This window comes from Muscardinus avellanarius, assembly GCF_963383645.1.
Source record: "Muscardinus avellanarius genome assembly, chromosome: 19".
NCBI lineage: Eukaryota > Metazoa > Chordata > Mammalia > Rodentia > Gliridae > Muscardinus > Muscardinus avellanarius.
The window spans coordinates 42,652,077-42,670,935 of NC_137805.1; the positions used below are offsets into that span (position 1 = coordinate 42,652,077).

At 50.7% G+C, this 18,859-nt stretch overlaps 1 protein-coding gene across 5 annotated transcripts in view; it reads right to left on the reverse strand.

Annotated features, from left to right (window-relative positions):
* Nucleotides 1–8,099: 8,099 nt before the first annotated feature.
* DLGAP4 (DLG associated protein 4) overlaps nucleotides 8,100–18,859 on the reverse strand; it is a gene marked incomplete at both ends in the record, with an annotated part of 86,540 nt that continues 75,780 nt past the window's right edge. For all 5 annotated transcript variants that reach the window (XM_080716273.1, XM_080716271.1, XM_080716272.1 and 2 more), the window contains 3 exons: nucleotides 8,100–8,318; nucleotides 8,955–9,110; nucleotides 9,773–9,864. In XM_080716273.1, coding sequence (XP_080572399.1) covers nucleotides 8,100–8,318; nucleotides 8,955–9,110; nucleotides 9,773–9,864 — 467 coding nt within the window. The remainder of the gene's footprint in view (nucleotides 8,319–8,954; nucleotides 9,111–9,772; nucleotides 9,865–18,859) is intronic.

The window sequence follows — 18,859 nt, forward strand, 5'->3', positions numbered from 1 at the left end:
GGGGGCCGCAGCCCACCCGCCTTATTTGGCCTTCAGTGGCGGTGAGCGGTGCTCTGGGGAGCCCGCTCCTGGGCGCCCCCGCCCCAGGGGTGACCAGGGGCTTCTCGGCTGCCGGGAGGCCGGGTGCTGGGGCGAGGACGCAGAGTGGGGGTGTCTAGACCGGAGGGGAGGCAGCCTCCAGGGACACCCCCGCCCTGTCTTCATGCCCACCCCCATCTTTTCCCCAGGCCCCACTGCGCGGGAGCGTTGGTCCCAGCAGACCAAGTTTGGGCTTTTTTCAGGCTGAAGGGAGGGCCCGCCGCAGAGGACCATCGGACCAGCCATCCTCACGCGGGGCCAGCCCCAGCCCCTAGGACCTTTCCAGCATTTAGTTATCCTGCAAAGTTTTTTGGAGGGGATGCTAGGGCTTGACCCCAGGGGCATTCTACCTCCGCGCTACACCTCCAGCTTTATTTTATTTTTGTTTTGAAACGGTCTCGTTAGGTTAATGAGTCTTACTGTTTGCGGGGCCGTCTTCCAACCTGTGATCCTCCTGGCCCAGCCTCCCAAATACAGGGATTACATGCATGTACCACTATGCCCGGCTAATCTGCAAATTAAAGGGACACCTGCCACCACCAGGCCCCAGTGCTGGGGAGCAGTGGGGCCCGTACTGTGCCCGGGGGAGTCTAGGGGGACGATGCTCTGGGCACCGAGGACCTGGGTCAGGGTGGACAAGCGACGGGCGAGGAGCCTGGCCGCATGGGTCTGGGAAGGCCTCGGCCCTCCCGCGGCGCCCTGCGCTGGAGCATAATGAGCGTTCTGACCCGGAATGAGGACTGCGTTTGCTCCAGGTCACCCTGGACCGGCCATAGAAGTAGCCAACGGGGGAGAGGGGCAGGCGCAGTTGGGGGCCGGGGAAGAGGGGCTCTGAGTGACTGGGTAGCCGCGTAGGAGCGAGAAGGGGCAGAGCAGCGGGGAAAAATCTAGCCAGCCTTCTAAGATGCCGGGTGGGGCGGATGTGGGAGGAGCAGGTTTTGGAAGAGATCAGATTTTTTTTTTTTTTTTTTTTTGCGGTACTTGAGATTGAACCCAGGGGCATTTTACCTCCGAGCTACACTCCCAGCCCTATTTTTTATTCTTTATTTTGAAGCGGGGGCTTACTAAGTTGTGTGTGTGTGTGTGTGTGTGTGTGTGTGTGTGTACTCACCAAGTAGCTGAAGCTGGCCGCGAACACATAAGCCTCCTGTCTCAGCCTCCCTAGGATTACAAGTGTGCGCCACCACGGATGGCTTCCTGTCTTTTTTTTTTTTTTTTTCTATCTTCTTTCTCTATTTTTCTTGTGGTACTGAGGATGGAACCTTAGGGACATTGTAGCTCTGAACTACACCCCCAGCCCTATATTTTTCCCCTTTATTTTGAAACAGGTCTCATTGAGTTGCAAAGGGCCCCACTAAGTAGCAGGGGCTGGCAAAGAGCCGGGCCACGAACCGGGATCCTCCTGACTCAGCCTCCCAAATGCTGGGATTACAAGCGTGCGCCACCACGCAGGGCTCTTATACCTGTTACTTTTAACACCCACTGATGGTCCGATTATTACAATGATGGCTGCCAAATAGAAACTTTTCTAACTCTTAAGTTATACCTATTTTTATTAGTTGGTAGATATGCTAATTTTGAAGTTAACTGTTAGACAGCCAAGTGGAGATGTTGACTGAGAAGTGGAGTGGAGGGAAAGGCACAGGCTGTAGATTAAGATATAATTGTCAGTGTAGCCCAAAGGCAGCTGCGCGTCCCCAAAGGTCCACTGAGCCACAACCCCATTCCTACTTATTTATTTATTACTTTTTATTTTTTGTGGTATTGGGGGTGGAACCCAGGGAGCATTCTACCTCCGAGCTACACCCCCAGCCTTATTTTATTTCTTATTTTGTTTTGTTCGGTACTGGGGATGGAACCCAGGGCATTCTGCCTCCGAGCTACACCCCCAGACCTATTTTTTTTTTAATTTTAATTTTTTTTGTTTTTGTTTTTGGTGGTACTGGGGTTCCTGGAAGCCCTTCTACCTCCAGGCTACACTCCCAGACCCATTTTATATTTTTATTTGGAAACAGGGTCTCTTAAGCCAGCGCGGCTGGCTTCAAACCAGTGCGATCCTCCTGTCTCTGCCTCCCAAGAGCGGGGATTACAAGCGTGCACCACCATGCCTGGCTAATTTTTATTTTGAAACAGGGTCTCACTGATTTGTAAATGGCCTCACTGAGTAGCTGAGGCTGGCTGTGAGCCCGGATCCTCCTGTTCCAGCCTCCCAAATGCTGGGATTACAGGTGTGCACCATCATACCAGTTATGAAATACGTCTTGACATCCACCCTTTGCCTTTAAATTGCTTACAGCACGCACTTGGGAGGCAGAGACAGGAGGATCGCGCAGGTTCGAAGCCAGCCGCTTGCGCTGGTTTAGGAGACCCTGTTTCCAAATAAAAATATAAAAATAGGTCTGGGAGTGTAGCCCGGAAATAGAAGGGCTTCCAGGAACCCCAATACCACCAAAAAAAAAAAAAAAAATTGCTTACAGCCCAGGGAGGGGTCCAGCCTTGCAAACAAAGGGATAAATTGTGGAACACACAGGTGGAGCCCATCCTCAATAAAACCCCCAAAACTTGGGAAATGAAACCTAGACTCAACAAATGGATGGAATCAAACTAAACGAGTCGGGGAGAGCCTACAGAATGGGGGAAAATTTTTGCCAGCTATTCTTCTGGTAGAGGACTGACTATCTAGAATACATAAGGAACTCAAAACTTCCAACTGCTAATTGGATCATCTCTGAGGTGGAGTCATGAGCACGAAGATGTACTTGAGTATGCAAAATGAATGACAGTCTATTCTAATAAATGTTGAATTCAAACAAACAAAGGTGGAGCCCATAGAGGAATGAACGGTCTGGCTCGTCCCTTAAGGATCGGAAGCGAGGACCTGGAAACCGGGAAGGGGGCGTATATTACTGGGGCTTGAACCCAGGGGCATTCTACCTCTGAGCTACACTCCCTTTTTCTTTTTTCCCTTGAAACAGGGAAGCCAGGCGTGGTGGCACACACTTGTAATCCCAGCCTTTGGGAGGCTGAGACAAGAGGATCGTGGTTCATAGACAGCTTCAGCTACTTAGTGAGGCCCTTTGCAACTCAGCGAGACCCTGTTTCAAAAAAATAAGCCGGGCGTGGTGGCACACGCTTGTAATCCCCGCGCTTGGGAGGCGGAGACAGGAGGATCGCGCAGGTTCGAAGCCAGCCGCGCGCGCTGGCTTAGGAGACCCTGTTTCCAAATAAAAAAAAGTATAAAAAATAGGTCTGGGAGTGTAGCCCGGAGGTAGAAGGGCTTCCAGGAACCCCAGTACCACCACACACACAAAAAAAAAGAATAAAAAATAGGGCTGGGGGTATAGCTCAGAGGTAGAATGAATGCCTCTGGGTTCCATCTCCAGTACAAAAAAAAAAAAAAAAAAAAAAAAAAGAATAAAAAATAGGGCTAGGGGTATAGCTCAGAGGTAGAATGAATGCCTCTGGGTTCCATCTCCAGTACAAAATAAATAAATAAATAAATAAATAAAGAATAAAAAATAGGGCTGGGGGTATAGCTCAGAGGTAGAATGAATGCCTCTGGGTTCCATCTCTAATACAAAAAAAAAAAAAAAAAAGAGGGTCTCACTAGGTTGCTGAGAGTCTTGTGACATTACTAAGGCTGTCCTGTCCTGTGATCCTCCTGTCTCAGCCTCCAAATGCTCGGATTATAGGCACGCCCCACCATGCCTGGCAACCCCACTCCGTTTTGTTTTTTATTTTGAGACAGGGTCTCATTAAATTGCTGAGACTGGCCTTCACCTCGAACTTGCCATCCTCCTGTCTCAGCCTTCCAGCTACTGGTTTTACAGGTTTGTACCACCATGCCAGGCTAGGAAATAGCTCCAGAGGCTCTGGTTCATGCTAGACAAAGACATGGCGGAAGCCTGGATTGCTTCAAATACTATGACAACAGCAACAGCAATAAAGAAACATGACTCTCAGGCCACAAGTGTGAGGCAGGGGTTGGCACCAACCTGGCCAGGCCCAGGAGCCCAAGGTTTCCCTGACCCGAGAGCAGTGCTGGCCATGGTGCCCTGTGTAGGGCCCAGGGTGGCCGTACAGCGGGGCAGCGCTCGCTGGAGGTGTGGCTGGAAGCGTGGGGGCTGCCTGAGAGGCCGAGGGGAGGCTGCAAAGGGTTCTGAGTCGAGGGTGATATGACCCCACTGGCATTTTGTAAAGATCCCCCTGGCTGCCACGGGAAGGGGCCAGAGCAGTGGAGCTGGCTTGGGTTTTGCAGCTCCCCTGCAGCTGGGGGAAACCATCTCAGGTGGTCTGTTCCCAGCAGTATTGGCCCACCAGGCTGTGTGTGGGCCTCGGCCCCCAGCCTCTGGGTAGCAATGGCACCGTCCTACTGTCCTGTCCTGTGCTGCTTCTGCCAGCAGCTGGGTCTTTGCCCTCTGCCCTCTAGGCCATGGGATACGGACTTTCTAAGACTCCGGGGCCTGCAATCTCGGGAAAGCTCAGGGCTCTAGAAAGGAAGCCTGGGCCTTCCTGCTGTCAGGCCCACAGCCCTGTGGGGTTCTCAGGGCTCATGGGAGGCTACGCTCTCCTGCAGCCTCCAGGGAGGGCTTCCTGTCTGCTTCTGCGATCCAGGGGCTTGGCTTGGAAACACAGAAGCCAGACTTGCCAAGCGTCTCTGGGAAGCCGCTGTCAGCCCTTCCCTGAAGTGACAGATGCCTTCCTGATGGGTAGGGTACGAGGATATGGGACATCGTCTACATCATAATCTTGTCAAAACTGTTTTTTCTGAATCTAGTCAAAACAGATAAAACCAAATTATGCAACATTCTTTTTTTTTAGGGGGGTTTGTGTAGTACTGGGGATTGAACGCAGGGGGATTCTACCTCCGAGCTACACCCCCAGCCCTATTTTATTTTTATTTTGAAACAGTGTCTCACCAGGTTAATGAGTCTCATTACTTGCTCAGACTCTTCTCAGGTCTGTAATCTTCCCATCTCAGCCTCCCAAATACTGGGATTACAAGCCTGTGCCAGCAGAGACCCTAGAAACATGGCAACTGAAGAGTGATCCTTCACAGACCTCGGATAGGCTAGGGAAAAGCTGGAAGACACTACCTGGGGCACCTGGAGTGTTTGACACTTTGGTTAATATTGGTACCCGGGCTCCGAGTATTCTTCTGGGTAAGGGCAGGTTCCTTTATTTCTTTGCTAAGTCTGAGGTGGGTCTGGGTATGAGGCTCAGTGGTCGAGCACTTGCCAAGCATGCACGAGGCCCTGGTTTCAATCCTTAGTACTGGAAGAACAACAAAATTTGAGGTGGACAATGGTGTTAAGATCAGAAAATGGCCGGGCGTGGTGGCGCACGCTTGTAATCCCCACGCTTGGGAGGCGGAGACAGGAGGATCGCGCAGGTTCGAAGCCAGCCGCGCTGGCGTAAGAGACCCTGTTTCAAAAATATAAAATAGGTCTGGGAGCGTAGCTCGGAGGTGGAAGGGCTTCCAGGAACCCCAGTACCACCAAAAAAAAAAAAAAAAAAAAAAAAAAAAAAAAAAATCAGAAAATGACCTTGTCCTTAGATGGATGGTATTTTGGTGGGTCCCTCTGTCACTGCGCCACAAGGGCCAGGAGCAGAGGTCCAGATTCCCCGTGTCGCTTCTACATGTTCCTGGCTTCTGACACCCTAGGGCACAGGTCCTCCCCACGGCCTGACCCAACCCTCAGGCCCATGGGCGGCCTGGGCTGCTAGCTGGCCCCGACCGGCCCTCCCTGCCTTCACTCCCCTCCGCAGGGCTGGCTCAGGGGTGGCTGCTGGGAAGCCGCCTCGCACACCCTTTGCTTATCCTCTAGTCACGCCCAGCAGGGGCAGGTGCGGGAAGGCACCAGCCCCAGTTTAAAGCCGACGCCCACGGCCACTGATCTTGGCCACCACTAGCAGGCGTACTGGGATTCAGGGACGAGGGCAAGCTGCTGCTGGCACGGGGGTGGGTGGGCCTGGCTGGTGACCAGCTGTGCATGCTGGCCAGAGCTCAGAGCTCCTGGGAACAGGAGATCCGTGTCTTGGACCTGGGATCGCCAGCACACTAGGCTTTGCCTCAGTCAGCCCCGCTGCTCGTCCTCCTGCTGGCCGAGACTAGAGTGCCGCACACGCTGGCGCCGTGGTCCTGCAGCCTCTCTGCTGTGGCTCTGTGCCACCCGTTGGAGACCTGAACTCGGCTCTGCCATGCTCACTCGCTGTCTCCTGGCCAAGCTGGACTCCAGGGGCACCGGCCACGAGCAGCCCAGCTGGAAGTGCATGTGGCCGCTGATGGAGAGCGGCGGAGGGCACTGGGTACCCGTCCAGGGAGCGCGCAGGCTGAGTCGGCTGTGGGCCGTTGCATCCCAGTCTTATGGCAGCGGCTGCCGCAGACTTGCTCCTCCCAGGGCTGGCAGCAAACGGCACACATGCTTCCCAGGTGGGCCGGCCAGCTTCACAGAGCTGGCCCGTGCCAAGAGTAGAATCAGAGCTGGCACTCAAGCTGGCCAGTCTCTAAAGAGCAGCTTTTGGGGGTATTCTGGCTCAGTTTTCCAGGAGTGCCCACTGCCCCCACCGCCCCCGGCCCGGCCCCAGCAGTAACACCACGAGCCAGCACGTACACGTTACCTCATTTATTCTCACAACATGCCTGTGAGGTAGGGAAGGGCAGGGACTGTCCCCATTTTACAGAGGAGGAAGTTGAGGCACACAGAGGTCAAGTGACTTGCCCAAGGTCACAGACGAGGCCAAGCTGGAAAGGGGCCCAGAGCCGACCCTCGTCCACCCAGGGGGCCCCACAGCACGCGCCAGACGAGGATGTCACCACTCCTTAGTCGTGCGTGCCCAGCACGGGCAGCCCTGGCTGCGCGCTCACCCCGCAGGCCGGGCCTCTGTGGCTCAGGGCTCCTGACACCCGGGAGTGGGGACGGGAGATGGGGAGGAGGCGGCTGGGGTAAAAAAAAACAGAACGGAACAGAAAACTCAAGAGGCTGGACTGGCAGGGTTGGGAGAAAAAAAAAGGGGGTGGGGCTGCTTACACACAAGGTATATATTTTTACACACACTTGTACACACACCTAGATATAGTACATGTAAAAATATATGCTATTCACACACCCGCCTCCTGCCAGGTGCCCCGAGAGCCGGCGGTGGCGGCGCTGGTGGCATGGTGAGCAGATGGGCGTTTGTTAAATATACACTCTAAGGTCTATGTGCATATGTACACATACATACAGACACCGCCACCCGCCCCTGGGCACTGGACACAGGTGCGGCCGGGACACGGCGCCCTGGAAGCCACTCAGTCCTGCGTGATGCTCTGCTGAGGGAAGGGGCTGGAGAGGGGTCTGGAGTGCGCCTGTGGCTTGGCCTCCTGTCCCCCAAAGACCAGCACCTTCCTCGTCTGCTGGGAGGCGGGGCCTGCGTGCGTGAGCCTGTGTGTGAGCACGGGGCGGGGGCAGGTGGGAGGGATGCAAGTCCGTCTCTGTTCTCTGGGCCTCGACCACCAAGGGCTGAGAACCAGAAGCCGCTGGCCCCATGATGGTGACCCCTGTGTGAGCTCTGAGGGAAAAGAAAAATCTAAGAATGAAAAACCCAAGGTCAGCGCGGGGTAGCGGGAAGGAGAGGAGGGACATGGCAGGTGCCCAAGGCTGCCCTTGGACGGTCGTCGTCTTGTAAACAAGCTAGTTTAAGTCCTCAATAGACAGGAGTAAAAAGACCGCAGTCTGAGGCCGGGCCGGGGATTGGCGAAGTCCACCTGTTGAGTCCACCGCGGCCAGCAGGAGGGAAGTTTTCTGGTTTCTGTTGACTTTGTGTGTGTGAAGTCTTCGTAACCTAAAGCTGGGAGGGACCCGGAAAAGCCAAATCGTGAGCCCTTGTATGCGTCATTTTGAAAGTTGGCTCAGGGTCTCTAGAGAGAATAACCATACTAAAGGTTGAGAAAATTTTGTTCCATTCGCATTAAGGTATTTTTCGTGTGTGTTTTTTTAATGATTTAAAATCGTTTCCTTCTTCCTTCCCTCACGGCCTCAGAGCCGGGTCTGGGCCTCGGGGACATAGATCTCGATGCTGTCTGCGCTCTCGGTGGCCGAGTTCTGCCGCACGGAGGCCGCGCGCTTGGCTGCCAGGAGTCTCTTGCGGGCCTCCTGACGCTGCTTGTCCCCCGCCTCGGAGGCCTTGTCGCGGCTCACGGCTGGCTTGGATTTGGCTGGCTTCTTTGGGACCGGAGGGGGTGGTTTCTTCTCGTCCTTTAGTGAGACAGTGAGGAGGGAGCAAAAATAAAATAAAGGTGCCATGTTTTGTGTGGCACTACCCCATGAATGCCGGCAGCCAGAGCCCCCAACCCGCACTGCATGAGCAACACACCCGGGGTCGGGAGGCACAGAAGCAATGAGAGTGGGAGCGGCCGGGAGGAGCAAAGCAAGCGGAGGAGTGTAGGATGTGCCGGCCGGGGCACACAGATCACCCGTTCCCACCCCGCACTGGGCTGCGGGAGCCCGAGCCCCCAGCCAGAGTGGGACTATGTGTGGGACCCCTGGCTCCACTGCACTTCACAGGCGCTCTGGGGGCTAAAACCCACAAGGACCAAGTCAAACGCCACAGTGGCCCGGGAGGAGGCTGGCACCCAGGAGGGGGCCGGCCGGTCTCTCAGGATCCCCTTTTCTGGGCATGCGGGGCGGGGCACATGCTTCAGGGGCGGCCGCAGACACAGAGCGAGCAGCAGGCTGGACGAGGGCCAAGCATGGACGGCGCAGCGATGGAGGTGAGCCCCGCTCGAGACGACACACGGAGAGGGAGCCAAGCAGCACTGACCGATGTGGGCAGCGTTACTGCCGACCAGGAATTTGTCCCTGGACTTCCCCTCCGCACTGCTCCATGCTCACCTTCCTCTTCTCGGGGGTCTCCACCAGCCGCCAGCTGTTGGCCTTGAGGTGGTAGAGCTCATCGAACTTCATGCTGATGTCCTCGATGGACAGCTGCAGCAGATCCCAGAACCCCGCCAGGTCCTGGGCTGTCGGGCGTGGGTTGGCATCGGGGTTCTGCGGGGGGGATGGCAATCAGCGGCCGGCAAGACAGCTGCTGCCCCGCCCGCAAGGACCCGTCCTGCCGATACAGCCTGGTCCTGCTCCCTGGGTCCCAGGGCGAGGGATGGAGCCGCCCCGGTGAGCGGCAGGGACTCCAGGGAGGAGCAGGCAGTCTCATGGCGAGACTGGGCCGTAGGCACACGTGGACGGTGGCCATCGCTGCCACCCAGGGCCAAAGGAGGAAGGCAGTGGCTTCGCGGTGCTGCAGGAGGGCGGCACTTATCTCACAGGGAAGCAGCAGTCTGGGCCAGGGTCCCGCAGCGAGGCAGGGTGCAGGCCAGTGGGGATCCTGCTTTCCACCTATTATTCTGTCTCATGACAACATGACGCCCACAGGGGAAGGGGGAGGAGGGAAGCCCCAGCCCAGCGCTGCCATTTCTTCAGTCCTTGCCTGGGGGACACTCTCACATGGCTACTTCTACACTGCACTCAATGCTTTATATCAGGGGCTGTTCCTGGTTCTGTCCTCTCCTAGGGACTGCTGTACGCTGCCATTCTCTTTGCTGTGCCACGAGGAGGCCGCAGAGGCCGAGGGGCCGGCCTGCAGCCCTTCCAGCTGGGTGGGGCCGGACAGCCAACGGCTGGAGGCCTGCAGGAGGAATGAGGGCCACACTCACCAGGTTCTGCTCACAGAGGCCACGGAACTGCTGGAATTTCTGGGACATCAGTAGCTGGGCGCTGCCCACCGCACTGAGAACTTTTCCTAAGACTGAGGGAGAAAGGGGAGAAAGACCGACTTAGTGAGCACATGGCTACCAGGCTGGAAGTGGGACAGGGGCCACACATGTAAATCAGTATTTGGTGACGGTAGTACATGTTCATTTTATTTACACTTTAATCGATCCTCATTGGGGAAAATGCAAACAGTACAGATAAAGTGAATGCCATTTCCTAAAGACATTTTATGGCAATAAATTAGAAAACTGAGCTTAAATGGAAACAGTTTAGCTGGGTGTGGTGGCACATGCCTGTAAGCTCAGTACTTGGGAGGCTGAGACAGGAGGATAGCAGGTTTGAGGCTAGCCTCAGCAACTTAGCAGAATCCTGTTTCCAAATAAAAAATAAAATGGGCTGGAGGTGTAGATCAGAAGTAGAATGCGAATCTGGGCATGGTGGTGCACGTTTATAATCCCAGCATTTGGGAGGCTGAGACAGGAGGATCATGGTTCGCAGACAGCCTCAGCTACTTAGTGAGGCCCTTTGCAACTCAGTGAGACCCTGTTTCAAATAAAAAATAAAAAACAGGGATGGGGTATATAGCTTGGAGATAGAATGTATCTGGGTTCCATCTCCAGAACCGCAAAAAAAAAAAAAAAAAAAAAAAAAAAAAAAAAAAAAAAGAAGAAGAAGTAGAATTCCTCTGAATCCCCAGCAAGAAGAACAACAAGAAAGAAAACAGTTGCCAGAAAAAACCACCTGGGCAGCTGAGAAAGGAGGATCACAGGTTTCAGGACAGCCTCAGCAGGTGAGACTCACATCTAGTAAGACCTTGTTTCCAAATAAGAAATAAAATTGCCTGGGCATGCTCAAAGGTAGAATGCCTCTGGCTCAATCCCCAGTACCACAAAAAAATAAAAGGGCTGAAAGGGCTGGGGGTGCAGCTTGGAGACAGAATGCCTCTGGGTTCCCTCCCCAGTAACCCTGCAAAAAGCAAAACAAAAATCCCGAAGCAGGTTAAAATCTTCTGGGGAAAGGAACTTGCGCCCTGTCCCCGCTGTCAGGCCGCGGTCTGAAGGAGCCGGCAGAGGCAGCCTGGTCGTGCCGGCCTCGGTCTTGGGCTCTGGTGAGAAGGGCCAGCCTGATCAGGCGAGGGGCCACAAAACCTTCAAGAACACAGAATACCTGGCTCACACTTTCAGACTGACATGGAGCACGGTACAGCGTACTTCAGGGATCAGGGGAGCGGACGGACATGGCAGGAACAGAGGCTTTCATTAGTAACCCAAATATGAAAGTGCTCAATAAAATATAAGCAAACAGAACCCAACCAAAGAGTTCAAACGCTGTACCCATGAAGCGTGTTCAGGAGTACAGGCTGGGTTTTTTTGGTACTGGGGATTGAACCCAGGGTCATTCTACCTCCAAACTACACGTCCAGCCTGATTTTTTATTCTTTATTATTATTATTTTTTTTTGTGGTGCTGGGGATGGAACCCAAGGGGCATTGTACCCCGAGCTATACCCCAGCCCTTTTTTAGTCTTTTTATTTGTGAAGCAGGGTCTCACTGAGTTGTAAAGAGCCTCACCAAGTAGCTGAGGCTGCCCGCGATTACAAGTGTGTGCCATCACGGCTGTCTGCTCTTTATTTCCAAACAGGGTCTCACTAGGTTGTGGAGGGCCTCACAAGATGCTGAGCTGGCTACGAACCTGCCATCCTCCTGTCTCCGCCTCCCAAGCGCGGGGATGACAAGCGTGCGCCACCGCGCCCGGCCTCAGCCCTTTTTTACATATTATTTTGAAGAAGGTCTCACCAGTCCCCGTGTCTCACTAAATTGCTGAGGCTGGCTGTGAACCCGCGATTCTCCTTTCAAACTCCCAAACTACTGGGGTTACAGGAATGTGCCACCACACCCAGCAGGAATACATTTTTATTTTTTACATTTGCAGTACTGGGGATGGAACCAAGGGGCATTCGACCTCTGAGCTACATTCCCTGCCCTATTTTGTAGTCCTTATTTTGAAACAGGGTCTCACTAAGTTGCGGAGGTTTTCACTAAGTAGCTGAGGCTGGCTGCAAACCGAGATCCTCCCATCTCAGCCTTTTAACTGCTGGGGTTACAAGCATGTGCCACCACTCGGGGCAAGAATGAATTTTGATACATACAACATGGATAAACCTCAGAAACATTATGCTAAGTGGAAGAAGCTAATGCCAAAGATCATACAGGCCAGCTGCAGGAGTGAACACTAACCCCTGGACCTGGGAGGCTAGCAGAAGGACCTTATGTTTACAGCTGGCCTCAGCAATTTTGTGAGACCCTCAGCAAGACCTTGTTTCAAAATAAAATGGAGCCGGGCGCGGTGGCGCGCGCTTGTCATCCCCGCGCTTGGGAGGCTGAGACAGGAGGATCACACAGGTTCGAAGTCAGCCGCACTGGCTTAAGAGACCCTGTTCCAAATAAAAAGTATAAAAAAAATAGGTCTGGGAGTGTAGCCTGGAGGTAGAAGGGCTTCCAGGAACCCCAGTACCACCAAAATAAATAAATAAATAAATAAATAAATAAATAAATAAATAAATAAATAATAAATAAATAAAATAAAATGGAAGCTGGGCGTGGTGGCGCACGCTTGTAATCCCTGCCCTTGGGAGGCTGAGACAGGAGGATCGCACGGGTTTGAAGCCAGCCTCAGCTACTTAGTGAGGCTCTCAGCAACTTAGTGAGACCCTGTTTCCAAATAAAATATAAAATAGGTCTGGGAGGATAGCCCGGAGGTAGAAAGCCTCCGGGTTCCACCCCCAGCACTACAAAAAAAAAAAAAAAAAAAAAAAGGAAGAGCTAAGGGTTTAGCTCAGCAGCAGAATACTCCTGAATTCAATCTCTAGTACTAAAATAAAACGAAAAAAATAAAGAAACAAAACCACCAAGAGATCACACATTGTATGATGCCATTTATAGAAACTTTGAAGAAATGCAATTCTACAGAAGATAAAGGCTATCAGTAATCCCAGCTCAGGAGGCTGAGACAAGAGTGGTTTGAGGCCAGCCTCAGCTACTTAGTAAGGCCCTTTGCAACTCAGTGAGACACTGTTTCGAAATAAAGAATAATAATAATTAAAAAAAAAAAGGGCTTGGGGCTGTAGTTCGGAGGTAGAATGCCCCTGGGTTCCATCCCCAGTACTGCGGAAAAAAAAAAAAATTAGGTACTAGTGATTTTTGTACAACTCTGAATATACTAAAACTCAATGAATTGTATCCTTTCAAGGGGTGACATGTGAGTGTGTGTCTGTCATTAGAGATTGAACCCAGAGGCATTCTACTTTTGAACTATACTCCCGGCCCTATTTTATTTTATTTTTATTTTTTATGGTACTGGGGATGGAACCCAGGGACATTTTACCTCCTAGCTATATCACTAGGTCTATTTTTTATTTTGAAACAGGGACTCACTGAGATGCAAAAGGCCAAACTAAGTGACTGAGGCTGTCCGCAAACCGCAATCCCCCTGTCTCAGCCTCCCAAATGCTGGGATTACAAGCGTGCACCACCAGGCCCGGCATTAGGGGTGACTTTTCTAATGTATAAATTATGTGTCAGGGCTGGGAGAGTAGCTCAGTGGTAGTATGTGCACCACCCATCAAATCATATACCAATAGTGGTGTTATAAACTGGGCATGTGAAGCCAGGCATGGTGGTGCACGCTTGCAGCTCAGTGAGACCCGGTTTCAAAATAAAGAATTAAAACTAGGGCTGGAGGTGTAGCCTGGAGTAGAATGCCCCTGGGTTTAATCCCTAGCACCAAAAATAAATAAATAAATAAATAAATAAATAAATAAATAAATAAAATAAAGCAGCTAACTGGAATAACCCAGATCCAGGAAGAGTGAATGCTGATTGCAAGGTGTGACTGACAGACCATGAAGGATGGATGGCCACAGCTGTGCACACCTATGATCCCATACTTGGGAGGCGGAGAAAGGAGGACCACAGGTTTGTGGCCAGCCTCGGAATTTTTTTTTTTTGCGGTTCTGGGGATGGAACCCAGGGCATTCTACCCCTGAGCTACACCCCCAGCCCTGTCTTTTCTTATTTTAAAACAGGGTCTCACTGAGTTGTAAAGGGCCTCACTAAGTAGCTGAGGCTGTCTGTGAATCGTGATCCTCTTTTAATCGTGATTACAAGCTTGCGCCACCATGCCCGGCTCAGCCTCAGAAATTTAGTAAGACTTTGTTTCAAAATAAAAAATAACCGGGCATGGTGGCAATGCTTGTAATCCCAGTGCTTGGAAGGCCAGCCTCAGCTACTTAGTGAGACCCTCCACAATTTAATGAGATTCTGTTTCAAGATAAAGAATAAAAAATAGGGTTGCTAGTACAGCTTGGAGGTAGAATGTCCAAGTTCAATTCCCTGTACCAAAAAAAATTTTAAGAAAGGATGATAAAGCTATGTGTGGTAGCACACACCTATAATTCCAGCTTGCGGGAAGCTGAGGTAGGAGGACCTTAGTTTGAGGTCAGCTGTGGCAATTTAGAGAGACACCATCTAAAAATAAAATTTAGCCAGGCATGGTAGTGCATGCTAGTAATCCCAATAATCGGGAGAATGAGAGCGGAGAATTGTATGCATTTATTTATTTATTTATTTATTTATTTATTTATTTATTTATTTAGTGGTACTGAAGTTGGAACCCAGGGGCATTCTACCTCAAAGAGGCACCCTCAGCCTGCCTTCTTTCTTTCTTTCTTTCTTTCTTTCTTTCTTTCTTTCTTTCTTTCTTTCTTTCGCGGTATTGCTAGCCCTATTTTTTATTTTTATTTATTTTTATTTTTTTATTTTTTGGTGGTTCTGGGGATGGAACCCAGGGGCCCTCTACCTCTGGGCTACACTCTCAGACTTATTTTTATATTTTATTTGGAGACAGGGTCTCTTAAGCCAGCTGAGGCTGGCTTCGAACCTGCACGAGATCCTTCTGTCTCAGCCTCCCAAGCGCAGGGGATTACAAGCGTGCGCTACCATGCCTGGCGCTAGCCCTATTCCTTCCTTCCTTCCTTCCTTCCTTCCTTCCTTCCTTCCTTCCTTCCCTCCCTCCCTCCCTCCCTCTTTCTCTCTCTCACTTTCTTATTTTTGCGGGTCTAGGGATGAAACCCAGGGGCATTCGACTTCCAAGCTACACCCCCTGCCCTATTTTTTATTCTTTATTTTGAAACAGGGTCTCACTAAGTTGCGGAGGGCCTCACTAAGTAGCTGAGGCTGTGCACGAACCGCAATCCTCCTGTCTCAGCCTCCCAAATGCTGGGATGACAAGCGTGCACCACCACGCCTGGCTGAATTGTATGTTTAGATCCAGTCTGAGCAATGTAGGGAAACTGTTTAAGACAAAGCAAGATGAGTGTGGTGGCACACACTTACAATCTGAGTACTTGGGAGGCTGAGGCAGGAGGATTGAGGCAGGAGGATTGCATGCTTGTGGCCAGCCTCAGCTACTCAGGGAGACCCTCCATAACTTACTGAGACCCTGATTCAAAATAAAAATATAAAAAAAAGGGGTGGAGGTATAGTTCAGAGGTAGACTGCCCCTGGGTTCAATTCCCAGTACCACAGAAACAAAACAAGATAAATGAATAAATTAAGTAAAATAGAATTTAAGAGAAGTGCCGAGTGTATACATCAGTGGTAAAGCACTTGCTGAGCATGCACGTGGCCTTGGGTTCAAGTCCTACTTCAGTGAAAAAAACAACAAGCAAAGCCGGGCGCGGGGCGCAGGCCGGCAACCCCAGCACCGGGAGGCCGAGACCCGGGATCGCGGTCCGCGGCCAGCTGCAGCTACTGAGTGAGGCCCTCCGCCACTCAATGAGACCCTGTTGCAAAAGAAAGCATAAAAAATAGGGCAGGGGGCATAGCTCAGAGGTCGAATGCCCCTGGGTTTCGTCCCAGACCCACAAAAATAAGCAAACAATAAAACAAACACACAGCGAAATGCTGGAATTAGAAGGACGGAGAGAAAAAGACTGTAAGCAAAGAAAGACTTCTGCAGCAATATTCAAGACACACAGAATGAAGTGCTCAGGCAAACACGATACACATTTTTGACAAATACCACCACGAGAAACATTGTACTTCTAAACTTGATGCATCTAATATAGCTTCATGATAAAACAACATTTAACAGAATAAGTAGTAGACAAACTGTTTTACAGAAAGTGGTGTAATACAGATATAATCCCAAACTACAGAGCAATTATACTGAAAACAAAACCCAAGCTACTCTTGGACGAGTGTGGTCTCTGCCTAGGCCGCTCTCCGCAGCCCTGGAGGGCCCTCTGCTCCAGATTTGCTGCCCCCAGGGCCGCGGCTCTGTCTGGTTCCTCGCTCTGCACTGATGGCTCGGAGCCCACCTGCCACGCCTCCCTTTGGGTGCTGGCAGCCTGTCACGAGGAGGAGCCGAGCGTCCTGCACTGCGCACCAATGTGATTCTTACTCGTCTTCCTAAGGACAACCCCGACAGTTGCTCCTTTTCTCTCTTGCATAATGAATTGCCCTTCTCCTCTCTATATACCTCTACCTCTCTGCTCCCTTTCTCAGGAAAATTCATCAACAGAGTTGTTTATACTTGGCCTTCAATTTCTCTCCTCCAGTTTTCTCTTACTCCTCCAGACAGGGTGCCTGCCCCTGTCCCTACCCTGCACCTACCACTCCAACAAGATGGCTCGTCAAGGTCTCATGTTAGCAGTACTGGCAACACTGTCATCAACAGAAGCAAGAGAAAATTTCATCTCACATTACAGTCGTCACAGATAATCACTACTTTTTGGTGTGGTACTGGGGATGGAACCCAGGGGCATTCTACCTTCAAGCTACACCCCCAGCCCTAATTTTTATTCTTTATCTTGAAACAGGGTCTCACTAAGTTGCAGAAACCTCACTAAGTAGCTGAGGCTGGCTGCAAACCTACGATCCTCCTGTCTCAGCCTCCCGAATTCTGGGATTACAAACTTGTGCCACCATACCTGGCTCTGTTATTTTTTAATTTTTATTTTATTATTATTATTATATTTTTTGTAATAGGGGCTTTTTTTTTTAAATCTCCGGGCTATACTCCCAAACCTATTTTTTTAAAAAATATTTTATTTGGAAACAGTGTCTAAGTTGCTGAGAGCCTCACTAAGTAGCTGAGGTTGGCTTCAAACCTGCGTGATCCTCCTGTCTCAGCCTCCCAAGCACGGGGATTACAAGCATGCACCACCACGCCCAGTTCTTTATTTTATTTATTTTTTTTTGGTGGTACTGGGGATGGAATCCAGGGGCCTTCTACCTCCGGGCTACATACCCAGATCTATTTTATAATTTATTTGGAAATAGGGTCTCTTAAGCCAGCAAGGCTGGCTTCGAACCTGTGCGATCCTACTGTCTTGGCTTCTCAAGCGCAGGGATTACAAGCATGCGTCACCACGCCCAGCTGGCTCTTTATTTATTTTCTTGGGGATGGAACCCAGGGGCCTCTACCTCCAGGCTATACCCCCGACCTATTTTATATTTTATTTTGGAAACAGGGTCTCACTAAGTTGCTGAGAGCCTCACTAAGTAGCTGAGGCTGACTTCGAACCTGCGTGATTCTCCTGTCTCAGCCTCCCAAGCACAGGGATTACAAGCGTGCACCACCATGCCTGGCTCTTGGCTCTGTTATTTTTTATTTTGAACATGGTCTCAGTAAGTTGCTGAGGGCCACTGGTGATACCTAGCCTTATAAATGACCCTTAAAAGAAAAAGGAGCTGGGCATGGTGGCGCATGCTTGTAATCCCAGCATTCGGGAGACTGAGACAGGAGGATCACGGTTTGTGGACAGCCTCAGCTACTTAGTAAGGCCCTCTGTAACTCAGTGAGACCCTGTTTCAGAATTAAAAAAAAAATAGGGCTGGGGGTGTAGCTCGGAGGTAAATGCCCCTGGGTTCCATCCCCAGTACCACAAAATAAATAAATAAATAAATAAATAAATAAATAAGCACAGGAAAAGATGCTGAACTTACAAATCGAAGTGATACTGAGTTACCACTTGACATCCATTATGATGTCTATATTTTTTTTTTCAGAGGCAGAAATAAAGTGTTAAGGAGGATGTGGAGAAACCAAAAACCTTGTGCACTGCTGGTGCTAATGTAAAATTGTGCAGTATGCTACCACAGTTTGGTGATTCCTCAAAATGCTAGATAAAGCTGGGTGTGTGGAACACACCTGTAATCCCAATACTTGGAAGGTTGTAACAGGAGGATCGCAGGTTCAAGACCAGCCTCAGCAACCTAGGGAGACGCTGCTTCAAAATAAAAAGGTCTGGGGTTGTAGCCCAGAGGTAGAATGTTCCTGGGTTCAATCCCTAGTATAAGAAACAAAATAAAACATCAAACAGTTCAATTGTACTACACTGTGCATGTAAGTAATGCCAATGAATTATATACCTAAAGACACTTAAGGTCTAGGACATAATTCAGTGGTAGAAAGCTTGTCTCTAGCACCTCCCCCAAAGATGGTTAAAAAGGTAAATTTTATGTTACAGATTTTGCCACAATAAAAAAATGAGGAAAAAGGCCAACCACAGAGGTGCAGGCCTGTAACTCCTGTGACTCAGGAGGCTGAGGCAGGAGCATAGCAAGTTGAAGGCCAGGCAGCTCAACTAGCTAGACCCTGACTCAAACTAAAAAATAAAAAGGGCTGGATATAGCCCAGTGGGAGAGCACCCCTGGGTTCAATCCCCAGTGAACACACACACACTTTTATTTTTTGTTTGGTACTGGGCATGGAACCCAGGAGTATTCTACCTCTGAGCTATATCCTTAGCCCTATTTTATTATTTTATTTGGAAACAGGGTTTCATTAATTTGTAGAGAGGTTCACTCAGTAGCTGAGGCTGGCTGTGAACCTGGGATCCTCCTGTCTCAGCCTCCCAAGTGCTGGGATTACAAGTGTGCGCCACCGCGCCCGGCCCTTTTTATTTTTGAAACAAGATTTCAATAGATTGCTGAGAACCTTGCTATATTCCGAGGTTGTCCTCG